This window comes from Hyla sarda, chromosome 7, assembly GCF_029499605.1.
Source record: "Hyla sarda isolate aHylSar1 chromosome 7, aHylSar1.hap1, whole genome shotgun sequence".
NCBI lineage: Eukaryota > Metazoa > Chordata > Amphibia > Anura > Hylidae > Hyla > Hyla sarda.
In genome coordinates, this window is record NC_079195.1 from 140,392,144 (window position 1) to 140,408,054 (window position 15,911).

General features: G+C 40.2%; 1 protein-coding gene and 1 long non-coding RNA gene across 9 annotated transcripts in view; one reads left to right on the top strand and one right to left on the bottom strand.

Annotated features, from left to right (window-relative positions):
- Positions 1–8,292: 8,292 nt before the first annotated feature.
- On the top strand, positions 8,293–10,213 carry LOC130282532 (uncharacterized). The gene is made up of 3 exons (XR_008846440.1): positions 8,293–8,595; positions 9,804–9,987; positions 10,089–10,213. It is a non-coding gene; the product is annotated as an uncharacterized LOC130282532 (long non-coding RNA).
- The window catches only part of LOC130282530 (synaptotagmin-15-like), an 85,904-nt gene continuing 80,151 nt past the window's right edge, over positions 10,159–15,911 (bottom strand). For 4 of the 8 annotated variants that reach the window (XM_056530831.1, XM_056530828.1, XM_056530829.1 and 1 more), the window contains exon 9: positions 10,164–11,164. In XM_056530831.1, coding sequence (XP_056386806.1) covers positions 11,028–11,164 — 137 coding nt within the window. In that variant the 3' untranslated portion in view covers positions 10,164–11,027. Of the gene's footprint in view, positions 11,165–15,911 lie in introns of all 8 variants that reach the window. The other 4 variants (XM_056530826.1, XM_056530827.1, XM_056530832.1 and 1 more) reach the window with 4 other exon arrangements.

Genomic DNA, 15,911 nt, shown 5'->3' on the forward strand with positions numbered 1-15,911 from the left:
GGGGGGATATGATAAACGTATATAAGTATATAAATGGCCCATACAAAAAATATGGAGAAAAACCGTTCCAGGTTAAACCCCCCCAAAGGACGAGGGGGCACTCCCTCCGTCTGGAGAAGAAAAGGTTTAGTCTAAAGGGGCGACACGCCTTCTTTACCATAAGGACTGTGAATTTATGGAACAGTCTACCTCAGGAACTGGTCACAGAAGGAACAATTAACAGCTTTAAAACAGGGTTAGATACATTCCTGGAACAAAATAACATTAATGCTTATGCAGAATTATAAAACTACATCCCTTCCCCTTATCCCCTTACACCCTTCACTTCAATTCCCTGGTTGGACTTGATGGACGTATGTCTTTTTTCCACCATACTAACTATGTAACTATGTCCTTGTAGACCCAGTTTATAAATTTTTACAAGGGGTAAAAGGAGAGAAATGTCCCTAAAATTTGTAACCCAATTTCTCTCGAATAAGGAAATAACTCATATGTGTATGTAAAGTGTTCTGTGGGTGCACTAGAGGGCTCAGAATGGAAGGAGCGACAATGGGATTTTGGAGAGTGAGTTTTTCTGAAATGTTTTTTTTTTGGGGGGGGGGGGGGGGGCATGTCACATTTAGAAGGCCCCTATGGTGCCAGTACAGAAAAAAATAATAATAATTTACATGGCATACTATTTTGAAAACTACAACTCTCAAGGAACGTAACAAGGGGTACAGTGAGCCTTAACACCCTAAAGGTGTTTGATGACTTTGGATGTGTAAATGTTTTTTTTTTCACTAAAATGCAGTTTTTTCCCCAAATTTTACATTTTTACAAGGGGTAATAGGAGAAAATGCCCCCCAAAATTTGTAACCCCATCTCCTCTGAGTATGGAAATACCACATGTATGGACGTCAAGAGCACTGTGGGCGTGCTACAATACTCAGAAGAGAAGGAGTCACATTTGCTAATTTTGCTGAAATGGGGGGGGGGGGGGGGGGGGATGTCACATTTAGGAAGCCCTATGGTGCCAGAACTGCAAAAAAAAAAAAACACATGGCATACTATTTTGGAAACTACACCCCTCAAGGAACGTAACAAGGGGTACAGTGAGCCTTAACATCCCACAGGTGTTTGACGGCTTTGGATGTGTAAATGATTTTTTTTTTTTCACAAAAATGCTGTTTTTTCCCCAAATTTTTCATTTTCACAAGTGTTAACAGGAGAAAATGTCACCATAAATTTGTAAATACATTTCTTTGGATAGGACATACCTCATAGTGGGATGTAAACAGCTCTGCGGGTGTACACCAGGTCTCAGAAGAGCAGGAGCACAGTCAGGGGCCTTGAGCATTTACATAGCTACCTATGAAGCCAGAGTAGCGGGACCCCCCCCAAGGAACATTACATGGGGTACACTGAGTTAATAAAGTGGGGTACAGTGTGCCGTAAAAGGATAAAATAAGTTATATTCCCAGAATGATGACCCAGAGCAAGGCCAAAACTAAAAAATATGCCCACCCCAATCCCTATGCTCTGAATCATCATTCTGGGAATGTGAGGTGTGTGGCCGTCCTTAACCTTTTGCCTCAAATGCGCACACCGCTCAGGTGGAGAGAGCGCTGCGCATTTGACATAAAAAAGTCCCCGGTGATAGTGACTCAGTGACCCATGACCCATTTTTGGAAAAAATACCCCCAGAGGTCTTATCAGGTTTTGTTTTGTTTTTAATGAAAGATTTTTTGGGGCAATTTAGTGGTTTATGGGGTTAAAATTTGGAATGTACTCTGGACTTGGTACATTGGGGTCAAATTATCGGAAGTTAAAATGAAAAGGGAAAATTTAGTATTGCATGGAAGTGTGATACTCCCTGAGGCAGTTTTTAATGCAGAGGCCCGGATGATCGAGGCAAGTGTCACACCGAGTGGTGGTGTCCTTCTGTATCCCCCTCTTGTGACACACTCCTAATTTTTTCTGGGGTCGTCCCTTCTTTCCAGTGTGGGGGATCTCACCTGGAAAGTGCTGGCCTTGGACAATCCTGGCACCTATAACTTCAGTTTCTTTGAACTGGAGGAATGTCCCTGTGTTGCCAGCGTACTGAGACAGTACAAAAGTTGTACATGGCAACCTATGCCACGTAGACCGCAACTTTTTTGTACCATACCCGTGTTTTCGGCATGGCCATGTATGGCTTGAGGACTTGATCAGAGAGATCAACTCCCCCCATATACCGACTGTAGTCCAGAATACAATCGGGCTTGAGGACCGTTGTTGTGGTACCTAGCACAGGGACAGGTGATCTGCCGTTAACATGAATAGTGGTCAGCATAAGGACATTCTTCTTATCCTTATACCTGACCAGTAACAGGTTTTCATGGGTAAGGCAACGGGACTCACCCTTGGGCATAGGTGTGTGAACAAAATTTAGAGGGAGGCCTGTCTGGTTTTTCTGCACGGTTCCACAAGGGGATGTGGATCTGGCAGCAAGGGATGTGAACAGAGGAATGCTGGTAGAAAAGTTGTCTACATACACGTGGTAACCCTTATCCAGCAATGGGTGCACAAGGTCCCAAACGATTTTCCCGCTAATACCCAGAGTGGGAGGACATTCTGGGGGTTCAATACTGGAATCCCGTCCCTCATATACTCTAAACTTGTAAGTGTACCCGGAAGTACTCTCATAAAATTTGTAGAGTTTTACACCATACCACACCCGCTTCGAGGGAATATACTGGAGGAAGATGAGTCCCCCCCTTAAAACTGATTAGAGACTCATCTACCGAAGTGTGTATGTGCTTGGTGTAACTTTTATATAACTGTGTGTGATTATAAATCAAACACGGTTATAAAAGAAAAAAAACGCTATGTCCGCACTGCAAAATTTGGGGCGGACCCTTGAGGACATTAACCTCTCCTCTGCCGGCTGCTATTGGTCGGACGATCGTCTGACCAATAGCAGCGCTCCTGGTGATGTGTCTGGATCGCCAACTCCCCCAGCTACCGGAGGTGATCGACGGTGTATAGTACACCGCCGATCACCTTCTAATTCCAGGTCATCAAGTCACACGTGACCCATAAGACCGGAATCGCCGGTGTAAATTCACTGGTGATCTGGGGTCACAGGACCCCCGTCGGCCTTGTCACGGAATGCCTGCTGAATGATTTCAGCAGGCATCCCGTTCCAGTCCCCAACAGGGACCGAAATTCCCATGGGCGTACAGGTACGCCCCGGGTCCTTAAGGGGTTAAGAAGACTTGATGGATGCACCATAGAAGTACCCCAATCAAATGACTAACCCAAATAACTATTTTGGTCTGAATGAAAGAGGATCACAAATTGCTTGGTCATGGATTCATTTTGTGAATTTGCAATCTTATTCCTTTTTGGGTAGTAAAATTATTCACAGAGATAGGGAGGGGGGGAGATTTATCAAAAACTGTGCTGAGGAAAAATGGTACAGCTGGCCATTTCAAGCAATCAGATTGCTTCATTCATTTTTAAAAAGGCCTCAAAAAATTAAAGAAACAATCTGAATAGTTACTATGGGCAACTGCAACACTCTTCCTCTACACAGGTTTTAATAACCCCCTCCATCATGATCTTGACAATATCTAAAATGTTGGTAATCAAGGAAGGGAAAAAATATACTAGTGTTATGAAAATGGAATGGACAACCTAGGACCTCTTGTGCTAAATGGTTAAAAAGGTGGTAATGCCAAGCAGCATCTGAAAGGGGCCTTATTTTAATGCATCTTTCATATATGTTTTTGGAGGAAGTGAATCATAAAAATCATAAAAGGAAATACTTTTCAATCTTCAAATGCTTCTGAATCCTTCAGTGCAGATCAGTGACCCTGGAAGGTTTAAAAATATCTTCAGATACAGGTTAACAAGGCAAATCAAGATCTGGACACACATAAAAAATGTCTAATCTCTCTTAGCTCGTTTAACAAATGGTTCTTTCCCAAGGTAGATAAGGAACTGAATAACTGAGTAGTATAAACAAATGATTAACTTGAAATGTTTAGATAAATCTTACAGTTACTAGTTGCTCTATAACCATTGAAGAGAAAGAATATTCATTTTGTCTATGTTATTAAGAGAAGGAACAGAACATCAGTAGGATATGGCACCACCTTATCTAACCTTAACCTTATCTATGGGGGTCTGACTGCTAATACTGAAAATGAAGGGAAAGTAGCATTGACTTAACACTTCAGAGTTTTCCCTACAAGTCAGTGGGGCTGTACTGCAGTTCCCTAAGCTCCGTGCAGGGTAAAACATTGAAGGCACTAATCCAGCCCTGCAACCCCTTTATTCAAAGGATTAGTAAATTACTTAGCATTTTGACCTTTTTAGAAAGTAATGGCATATTTTAGCAATATGTTATCCCTTATTTGATGGCAAAACCCAATAAGAAAATTGCATTTAGTTTTTATAGTGTGGTCCATGCATTTTACCTCTACAGGTGAGTCCTAACTCCTACTGCTGGCCCTGTATGCAAGACAAAACTAGTCACCTGATCAGCAAGAATCACATAAGTAAAACCACATAGGTAGAACAGTTAGCGCCTCTACTCTGGGCAATAGCTTCTAGTTTTGTATGCTGGTTCTAAACAGAAGGAGCAACTAAAAGGGTCATTCATGCTTTATACTATGAATAGTGTTGAGCGGCATAGGCCATATTTGAATTTGCGATATTTTGCGAATATATGGACAAATATTCGTCATATATTCGCTAAATTCGCGTTTATTTTCGCATATGCGAAAATTAGCATGTGGAAATTAGCATATGCAAATTTTCGCATATGCGAAAATTCGTACGCCAGTCTCACACAGTAGTATCAGAGCCTTCTTTACACCACACAAGCTGGAAGCAGAGAGGGATGATCACTGTGATGTGTACTGTGAAAAAAAAAATTGCGAATATATAGTGCTATATTCGTGAATTCGCGAATATGAAACCATGTTAATGCTCCAATACATCAAAAATGAAAATATATGCAAATTGTCAATATCAACAAGAACTTTTTTGTTTCTGTTTTCTGTGTCACCACGCTTACATGCTCCAAAAAAGTCCTGTGCATGTATCCTGTTAAATGTACTTTAGTAAGAGGTCAAGAACAGATAGAAGTTAAAATGGCTGCAGAATAACACACCCAGGCTTCCATCCACCAGATCCAACTGCATAGAAGCCAATAACAGTGTATCAGGAAGCTTCTGGAGTTGGAGTAACTTGACCACAATCCCCACCACTAATATCAATTATCAATGGCCTTGGCTAGCACAGAAGAGTGTTGGAGACAAAAAATCATCATCCAAAAACAAATGGATGGGTTTAGCCATCAGTTCCCTTCATCAGCTTTTGGTAGCATAAATATGAGAGAGTGGAGTCTCAGGCTATGTTTACACGGGGAAATGTCTGCACTGAGAATCTCCGTGTGGACATTGCCCCTGAATGTGGAGCGCCAGCATAACATCAGGAATGCACCATCTAATAAACAGCAATCCATTCTGTGCGGAGTCCACAGAAAGAATGGACATGTCTGTTCTTTCTGCAGACATGGGAATAAGAATTTTTCGTGCCAGATGTTTGTCGCAGAAATGCTGCTATGTGAACAGCGCAGCAGAATCTCATTGAATTCAATGGTACTCTGCTTCTGCAGAATCTCCATGCGGAATTCCAATGCAGATTAGCCCAAGAATGTACAGCTTTAGTTTTAATCTCATTTTTATAAGTTTTACACCATTACATATACAGAATGAAAAATGTCGCTTAATGTACAATAGCTTTAGTTATTGGTTATTTTGGCATTGTATCAAAAAATTTTTTTTTAAATGTTACACTAATAAATATGACACTTTGAGCCAAAGACTGAAAAAGAAGTATTGAATTACTTGTCATATAAAATTTGTGCACAGGTCTTCTCAAGTCTGAAAGATTGAGCCAAGTCATTTTTCACTGCTAAGAAATGTAGTGCAACAGGTTCCCCTTGTCCTTTTAACAGGTATTTAGTGTCACTGGTCTGTTGTGTAGTTTCAGAAAACAGCATGTGAAGGATTTCCAGAAACCTACCTATGTCAGTCAACAGCCATTATGTTACTTTAAAGGGGTACTCCGGTGAAAACCTTTTTTCTTTTAAATCAACTGGTGGCAGAAAGTTAAACATATTTGTAAATTACTTCTATTAAAAAATCTTAATCCTTCCAGTACTTATTAGCTGCTGAATGCTACAGAGGAAATTCCTTTCTTTTTGGAACACTGATGACATCACGAGCACAGTGCTCTCTGCTGACATCTCTGTCCATTTTAGCAACCATGCATAGCAGATGTATGCTAAGGGCAGCATGGTGGCTCAGTGGTTAGCAATGCTGCCTTGCAGTGCTGGGGACTTGGGTTCAAATCCCACTAAGGACAACAATAAATAAAGCGTTATTATTATAATAATGTCAGCAGAGAGAACTGTGCTTGTGATGTCATCAGAGAGCAATCCAAAAAGAAAATAATTTCCTCTGTAGTATTCAGCAGCTAATAAGAACAGGAAGGATTAAGATTTTTTAATAGAAGTAATTTACAAATATGTTTAACTTTCTGCCACCAGTTGATTTAAAAGAAAAAAGGTTTTCACCGGAGTACCCCTTTAAGGTCTCAAGTACAAAGCAAAGGAATGTGCCAGAGTCCGTAAGACGGGACACAAGGAGTCCCCTATGCTGCCATACTAAAGAATCACATGGACTCCAAGTGTTCGATAAGATTTTGCAGGTTTTCTTTAAGCTATTATAGCAACCAAAAACCCTTTGTATTTGGTTACTTAGGCTTAGTTATGTACACTCGGCAGAATTTCTGCACATAATTCTGCCTGAAAAAATGTAATCCGGTTTACCCACACTATAACTCTATGTACTGGGTTTAGTGCGAGTAAATCGGGTATCTGTTTCCCTTTTAATAATTTTTCCTTTGTTTATACATGTTGTAGTTTTCATTTGTTTAACCTTTCTGGTAAAAGTGGAAAATAATAGCCTGAAAAAAGCCAATTCGAATCCCCATAGCAAACCTATCCCGCTCTATACAGTTCCTGACATGGAAAGAGGAGTCAGAAGAGAGCACTGTGGTCAACATCTGATAAGTACTGGAAGGATTAAGATTTTTAAATAGAAGTAATTTAAACCAGATTGGCGAGGTGGAAACTTTATAAGCAAAATGTCTAGGGCAAGACAGAGTCTCGCAAAATCTTGGAATTTGGCTCACTAGCACCCAGAGGTCTTAACAACGATATTGAACTGTTCGGCTTTTTAGACAAAATTTTTACTTTAATTTTTAGACTAAATTTTGGGGGGAGGTCCCTTTGGACGGCCTGTCGTGTGTCAGGCTGTACTATCAGCACCATGACGGACCCTTTATTGGGCCCTTCCTCACATCTACATGAAAATTAAGGGATGTTTGTTATTGTTTCTATATCTGCATTTATATTTATATTTTTTTATATTTTTTATATTTTATGTGTCATATATTTACATATTTTATATATTTTGCTAAAATTTGATCCTAGTAGATTTCTCTATTTTAATTACATTACAGCCATTATGTATATACTGTAGTGCATTTTTATATGTTCAATTGTAATAATACATTTTTTTTTTGATCCTTGATACATTAATTTTTTTTTATTGATCCTTGACACATTCATTTAATTGAAATTAGTGTATTTAGTATATTCATATATTTACAGGGTATACTAGTGCAATTTGTGTATTTATTATATTTATTTTAATATTTATTATATATTATCCATACAAATTTCCCCATAATGTGTCCTTTCTAACTATAATTGTGATTATAATAGGTTATTGGTACAGTTTTAAAGTACAATTGTTTATGAATAGCATATATTGAGAGATTGAGAGATGTATGTAGTTTTCAGCACATAATGCAATAATAGTATTATATCGTTATTTGTCCCTATCAATTCATTTATATCTAGTCACTATCATAGAATTATGTATATATTTATTTTTATTATTGAGTATCCATATGTACCATCCAGCCAAAATATTGATCTATGAGTGTTGAAATATATCAACAGATATAGACATCTTAAGTTCATTCATGGTTTCTCTGACTTCTATGGTTTATTGACACTGGAAGTGACGACTTGAGTAGAGGAGGAGTTAAGGATATATAAGATCGCAAGATAGCTCTATACCATTTATACACGTAATACTGCTGCAGTTGGCTTCTTACCCCGCTGACTAAAGGAGAGGCATCCATCAGCCACCTGGCCTATCACACGCGCGCCTCGCTGCCACCAGGACGCCGCAGGTATCCACACCTATCCAGGAATTGAAGCGCTGCAGGACCGCAACCGGGAGACCACCGCTGTCTGACACTGCCTCTTTAAGAGACGGCCGAGTCTCCAGGCAGTGTTCTCTCATGCACGGAGAGTTCATCTGGGAGATCGCAGGCATCTGGAAGCAATCGTAACATCCCCTGCTACACACATCGCAGCAGCCCCGGAGCGGTGAGAACACAGAGTATCCTTTTCTATTATCTAAGCGCTACTGTTCCACTAAATTGAAACAGTGTAGATATCTACCAACTGTATATATGCCGGTAATTCATCTCTTTACCAACACTAAATGACTGTTTGATCCACTAGTGATTACCAGGCACTGATTGCAATTGCACAATAAGAGCTAGCAGACTGTTGCTACGGGTTACCCCGGCTGAGAACTCACCAGCATTATCAGACTTTGCATATTATGATCCATAACTGCTGCTAAATTATTACATGGACTTTTCTTGATTTTAGGTAGCAAATACTACCTTGGTGAACAGATTTTTTTGCATTTTTTATTGCATCTATTATGCGCATTTTATTGTGATGGTCACATTTATTTATTAATTAAGAATATTTATTCTGAAATCATTATACAAGTGAATACTGTGATATCACAAGGGCCCTGTGAGTCACTGGTACCACTATATACTATACTATCTTATATATTTTTCCTGATTATTAATAAATCATTGTTATTTTTACCTACCATTGGGATCCACTATCTTTGACCTTTGAGCCCCAATTCTTTTTGTACTTATTTCATATTATTTTTGACACCGTGGGTATTGGTGTCATTATTGGGTTGCCCAGGTCTACATTGGTATAGGTATAATAGGAGCCACTCCACCTATAAATTGTATTAGATAATTAAAAAATCTGTTTAACTTTCTGGAGCCAGTTGGTTTAAAAACAAAAACAAAAATAAAAAAATAAAACACACTGTTTTCCACCAGAGTACCCCTTTAAACTACTAGTTAAGCTAGCTTGGATTGTGAAAGTCAAGGCTTGAACAAAATGCTTCTACTATAAAAAAAAAAAAAAGGCTTATCTAGTCTTAACATTTCTGGCCTAGCCTCAGAATAAGCCATCAATATTCGTGCACAATAACTTTAGGCTTGTTTGCCCCACCTCTTCCCCAAGGTACGTAATAGTAGCCACACAGGCAATGTACTCGTTGTACACAATAGCTAGAACACCTTTTTGAAAGATACCATTTGCACATGACCTGATTTTTCAAGAAACAACAAACCGTTCCAAACTATATTGGAGGGGGCCTCGTATCTTTAGATTTTTTTAATAGATGTAATTTACTAATCTGTTTAACTTTCTGGAGCCAGTTGAGATACATAAAAAAGTTTTTTCCTGGAATACCATAGGTGCTGTCAAATCCAAAAACGTTTTATATGTTGTTACTGATAAAAATGTAAAGACCTTTTATAATATGGTTGTTTACATTTTTTTTTTTTTTTTATATTTAAAGAAAATGGTGCTTGAAAATCGCACCAATAGGGGTCCCACCACTAGGGGTCCATGAGCTATGGACAAGAGATGACTGATGGACAAGGCTGCATGAGCAGATGCACCAATCACCTCCCACCACCACAAGGAGGGACACGCCTCCTTCCCCTGAGAGGATTTCTAACACTTTGAGCAAATGAAAATAGGTATTTTTATAATAAATATGTGATAAAGGCATAAAAATTTACATGGTCAGAATTAGATACTGAATAACATTAATTCTTTATTTTTTTGTGGGATCTGACAGGTCCGCTTTAACAGCAAGCTCTCTGACAAAAAGAAAACCTCATTTATAAGATGACTCCTTGACATCTATGGAAGAATGTGGTGTGCAAGCATGTACAGATACCACTGTGCAGGAAGGGAGAGGAGCTGAACTTTATCCATTATTTATTGTCATTAGTGGGTCCTGTATTATACAGTACATGTTTGTCCTCCAGATTTATTGTTTTACCTTATAATTCTGCTCGTGATGGAGTCTCAGGGAGGCTGAGCAGTGAATGGGAAAACAGCAAGATTTAGATTTTCTTTCATAGAAAAAATTTAAAGAAAAAAATCCATTGTTTGTCCCAATGAAATGTCCGTGTCATATCCTCACTCATTGACATGTCTAATCTAAAGACTTCAATACAAACTGGTCTGAACACGGCCTTGCATACATAAGATTTTTTGTGCCCACATTTTATTGACCAGTTATAAAGAGATTTAGTCTTCAGAAAATTCCTAGATGAAAATCCTATTTGTTAAACATTTTGTTCAAAAATAATAAACAAAAAATACCATACAGTGTAATTATTTTTGAGATGATGTAGTATGACAATTTAATTTATGTTAACATACAATAGACAGTTTTCCACAATTTTGCCTGTGTGTAGTAAGTCAATACCATCATTATTGGATTATACACTGTGCGCACGCTCTTCACATGATAAAATTAACATCATAGACATGACAGTGAAGCTACCATCACTCTAGTTAAATTAAAAACATTTTCTTCCGTAACTCCACTCTCTGAACTTTAACTGAGTCTGGCAGAATGAACCAGAACTAAAAGCTAGATAGGATGAAATATTAACCTCTTCATGAAAAGAAGCATATTTCTCCTCTCTTCAGCTGTTCTTGTATTGTTTCCATCCACCTTTTTCTTTTCATCTGTTGCAGATCCATGTTGCTTGGTTCATTCACATCAGGTGCTAATGCTCAGGGCATGCCATCTCTTTACCAACTCTTTGGGTTTGTTGAGCATTTCATTCCAGTGCTCTAGCTCGCGCCCTCTAGTGTACATGAATGGTCCAACCACCACACGGCCTAGTAAGTTACTTTCTGAATGTGAAAGACATAGTGATACTTGGTTAATGCATGTATAAATAAATAAATTATATGGTATTCCCATTCTCACTAGGATATGCCATAACATTCTGATAAGTGGAGAGGCTGACTTCTGGTACCAGACTAGTCAGAAGAACAAAGGGCTGAGCATTGAGATCCAGTTTTCCTGCATTTAAAGGATTATAAGGGTCCTAGCTGTCAAAAATGACTGATCAGTAATCGTGTTGTGTGCGAATATTCGCATTTCACATTTTTATCGCAAATATGTGAATTTGCAAATATTGTGAATATATTCACTATATATTCAAAATTACGAATATTCACTTTTTTCTGCATATTCGCATATGTGAGTATTCGCACATTCCTTCTTTTCACTTGTGGGCCAACTAAAATGATGCAAATACACTTGTCAGAGGTTATCAACAACATCCTTAGCAACCAATAGTAAAGTTTCCCACCCCCTCACTGTTTTCTTCCTCGAATATGCGAATATTTGCATATGCGAATTTAACAAATACTCAGAATTCACGAATATAGGATGAATATTCGTCTATATATTGGCGATATATCGCAAATTCGAATATGGGCAATGCCGCTTATCAATAATCAGTAAGTGATGGCATTTTCTAGGATATGAGAACCCCCTTAAACATACACATTTGCTGTAAAAAAATTGGGCTTTTACTGCAGGTTCTTCAATGGCACCAGTATTCACCAAGGTTCCCTTATTTGATAACCCAACCTAGAAGTCAAATTATGGCCAAAAGTACACAATGTGGTGTGGTGTCCAATACCCAACTCAACATTTTTGGAATTTTTTAAAAGGGAAACTATCTAAACCTCTCTGCCCCCCCCCCCTCCATTTCATAAACCATTTGTATGGCTCAATAGGCTACTTTGTACTAAACAGACTAATATCTATCTTTTGATGATCCAGTACGCCTTTATCCTGTAATTAGTATTTTATTAGATATGCTTTTAACACTTTAAAGGGATACTCCGCCCCTAGACATCTTATCTCCTATCCAAAGGATAAGGGATAAGATGTCAGAACGTGGGGGTCCCGCCCCTGGGGACCCCCGGGATCTACCATGCAGTACCCACCTTTAGCGGCTTCCGGGACTGCTGGAGGTCCTCAGGCTGAGTCCATCTCGACCACGAGGACAGAGCATAATAATGTCACGGCTCCACCTCCGTGTGACGTCACGCTCCACCCCCTCAATACAAGTCTATTGTAGGGGCGTGACAGCTGTCATGCCCCCTCCCATAGGGGGCGGAGCCGTGACATCACTATGCTCCGTCCCCATGATCGCCAGTAATCAGACCCGGAGTGAAAATGCTTTCAGGGACTGATTCTAACAGGGTACGGCATGGAAGATCATGGGGGTCTCCAGCGGCGGGACCCCCGCGATCAGGCATCTTATCCCCTATCCTTTGGATAGGGGATAATATGTCTTAGCACCGGAGTACCCCTTTAATAAAACATTGGGATTATTGTACATGTGCAATATTTTGCTCAGTGCTGTGCAAGACATAACAGCACATGGGGTAGCTACGTGTTGGAGGGTGGGTGTGGCTACAGGAATCTGGGAAATGTTGTGGGTGGCTTTACAGTGCACCTATAAATGAAACCATGCCCCCAGTGCACCTAAAGAGATAATTTGCATATCTAATGAAGTGTTAAATTACAGGACAACAGCAGATCAGCAAAGGAAAGGTATCAAAAGAATCCTATTAAGTCATACAAATGGTTCATTGAACAGGGGGTGGCATTCGTTCTCCTTTGTTCAACTGGTGCAACAAAAGTTAAACAGATTTGTAAATTACTTCTATTTAAAAATATTTTCCTTCCAGTACTTATTAGCTGCTGTATACTACAGAGGAAGTTCTTTTCTTTTTGAATTTCTTTTCTGTCTGACCACAGTGCTCTCTGCTGACACCTCCGTCCATTTTCGGAACTGTCCAGGAGGAGGATAGTTTTGCTATGGGGATTTGCTCCAGCTCTGGACAGTTCCTAAAATGGACAGAGGCGTCAGCAGAGAGCACTGTGGTCAGACAGAAAAGAAATTCAAAAAGAAAAAACTTCCTCTGGATGACACAGCAGCTGATAAGTATTGGAAGGATTAAGATTTTTTAATAGAATTAAATTACAAATCTGCTTAACTTTCTGGCACCAGTTGATTTGAAAAAAAAAAATTGTATGAAATTAAGGAACCAACAAATTCATCTTTTCAATTCAATTATTTAATAACTTCTAAGCAGTCATTTCAGATCCCTTCCCCTCCCCCTCTTTGGTTGCACAGCTAGCAGAGACTCCAGATGGCTCTAACTGGCATCTAACTGAATTTAACAGCCTAATTCTCTGCTTTGCTTTATACTGTATTTGTTTTGGGAAAGATTGAGTTTATCAAACTTCCTGGCATGATAGAAAATAAAAGAGCATATGTCACTACAATCAAATAATGTAAATATCCCTAACAAATATTCTGAAATAGCTTCATACTAAAACAATGACTTTAAAAGACTTCTGAATAGTAAATCTAGTTAGAAGACTGAGAAAGCTGGGGTCTGTGATGCTCCATGGATGACTGTATAGGTCTACACCAGCCTTTTAAGTAATGGAAGATTTCTTAGAGAATAGGAATTTTGAGGCTTAGCTGCATTTAAGTGAATAAGGCTGCAAAAAGAAAAAATACAGCCGCTAACAGTTGAGCTGCTTTTGCAACAAAATCTATAATACCGTATTTATCGGCGTATAACACGCACTTTTTAGGCTAAAATTTTTAGCCTAAAGTCTATGTGCAGGTTATACGCCGATACCGCCCCAGGAAAGGCAGGGGGAGAGAGGCCGTCGCTGCCCGCTTCTCTCCCCCTGCCTTCCCTGGGGTCTAGAGCCTTGCTGCCGGCCCTTCTCACCCCCTGGCTATCGGCGCCGCTGCCCATTCTGTCCCCCTGACTATCGGTACCGGCGCCGATAGCCAGGGGGAGAGAAGGGGCAGCGGCACCCATTGCCGGCACCGCTGCCCCGTTGCCTCCCCCCATCCCCGGTGGCATAATTACCTGGGTCGGGTCCGCGCTGCTGTAGGCCTCCGGCGTGCGTCCCCTTCGTCGTTGCTATGCTCTGCGCGGCGCATGACGTCAGTGCGCCGCGCCGTGCATAGCAACGACGCAGGGGATGCACGCTGGAGGCCTGGAGCAGCGCGGACCCGACCCAGGTAATTATGCCAGCGGGGATGGGGGGAGGCAACGGGGCAGCAGCGCCGGCAATGGGTGCCGCTGCCCCTTCTCTCCCCCTGGCTGTCGGCGCCGGCAATGGGGCGCCGGCACCGATAGTCAGGGGGACAGAACGGGCAGCGGCGCTGATAACCAGGGGGAGAGAAGGGACGGCAGCAGCGCTCTAGACCCCAGGAAAGGCAGGGGAGAGAAGCGGGCAGTGACGGCCTCTCTCCCCCTGCCTTTCCTGGGGATGTATCGGGGTATACACGCGCACACACACACCCTAATTTTACCATGGATATTTGGGTAAAAAACTTTTTTTACCCAAATATCCTTGGTAAAATGAGGGTGCCTGTTATAGGCCGGTGCGTGGTATACCCCGATAAATACGGTAATTAAAAAGCAAAAACAACACACACCACCTTTTTTCATGAATATTTATTTTTTATATTATATAATATATATATATATATATATATATATATATATAAACAAAATTGTTCTTACCTGTAATTTTGATTTCCTTGAGTCCTAAGGCAGCACACACCATTGGGATCTTTTATCCCCCAGACTGCACCCTAGGACCGTCCACCTAGCAAGATAATCAAGAAATTAGCATAGTTAATTGCTCACCTGATAAGAACCCTCTCCTACAGATCACACCTGTGTATTAAAATAGAGACGAATTCCATAAAAAAATATTATTGGGAGGGTAATTGTGGGCTGCCTTAGGACTCAAGGAAATCAAAATTACAGGTAAGAACAATTTTGTTTTTCCTATTCGTCCTAAGGCAGCACACACCATTGGGATCTAAAATAGAATCCATAGGAAGGGCAAATCTTAAATGACAATAGCATCAAAGGCTGAATGCTAAGCCTATACTCGAGAATTTCACACGATAACAGTGCGGTCCAGGAGGCTGCATTACAGACTCAAAATTTGGACCCTCCTTGCCGGTAAGGAAGAAGTCTAACTGGCAGAACAATCTAAAGAATCTGGAAAAAAGAAAAATTTCCCTTTCTTTTGCTCAAATCCAAGAGATGGAAGAAAACTAATTCCATCTCAGATCTATGAACTTCAACCTACTCTGGCCAGGCAGGACAAAAATTTGCTGATCTCAGCTGGTCAATGCTTTGTTTAGAACAAGACAAGTGCCTCATAACATCCAATGAGGATTTTTCTTCTGTTCTGTAATAGGAGCCTTCAGGTACAGTACATGGTCTAGTCCAAGAACTTCACCCTCTGGCAGCGGCCTGGGATATATGAAGTAAGGCGACCATTTCTTCTATCCTTCTGGAAGATCATTTTCAGAACAAGAGGAATTCTCAGGAGAAATCAAATACAATTTGTTCACAAGATTCCATAAGGTGATGAGAAAACATGGAGACTTCACATTCTGTAGTCATTGTATGATAGATTGTTCTTCAAGAAAGGAAAACAATTCCTAATGGAGACTCAAGTGTCGCTGAATCTCCTTAGCAAGAGATCAACCATGAAGGGATTTTTTGACTATCAATTGAAGCA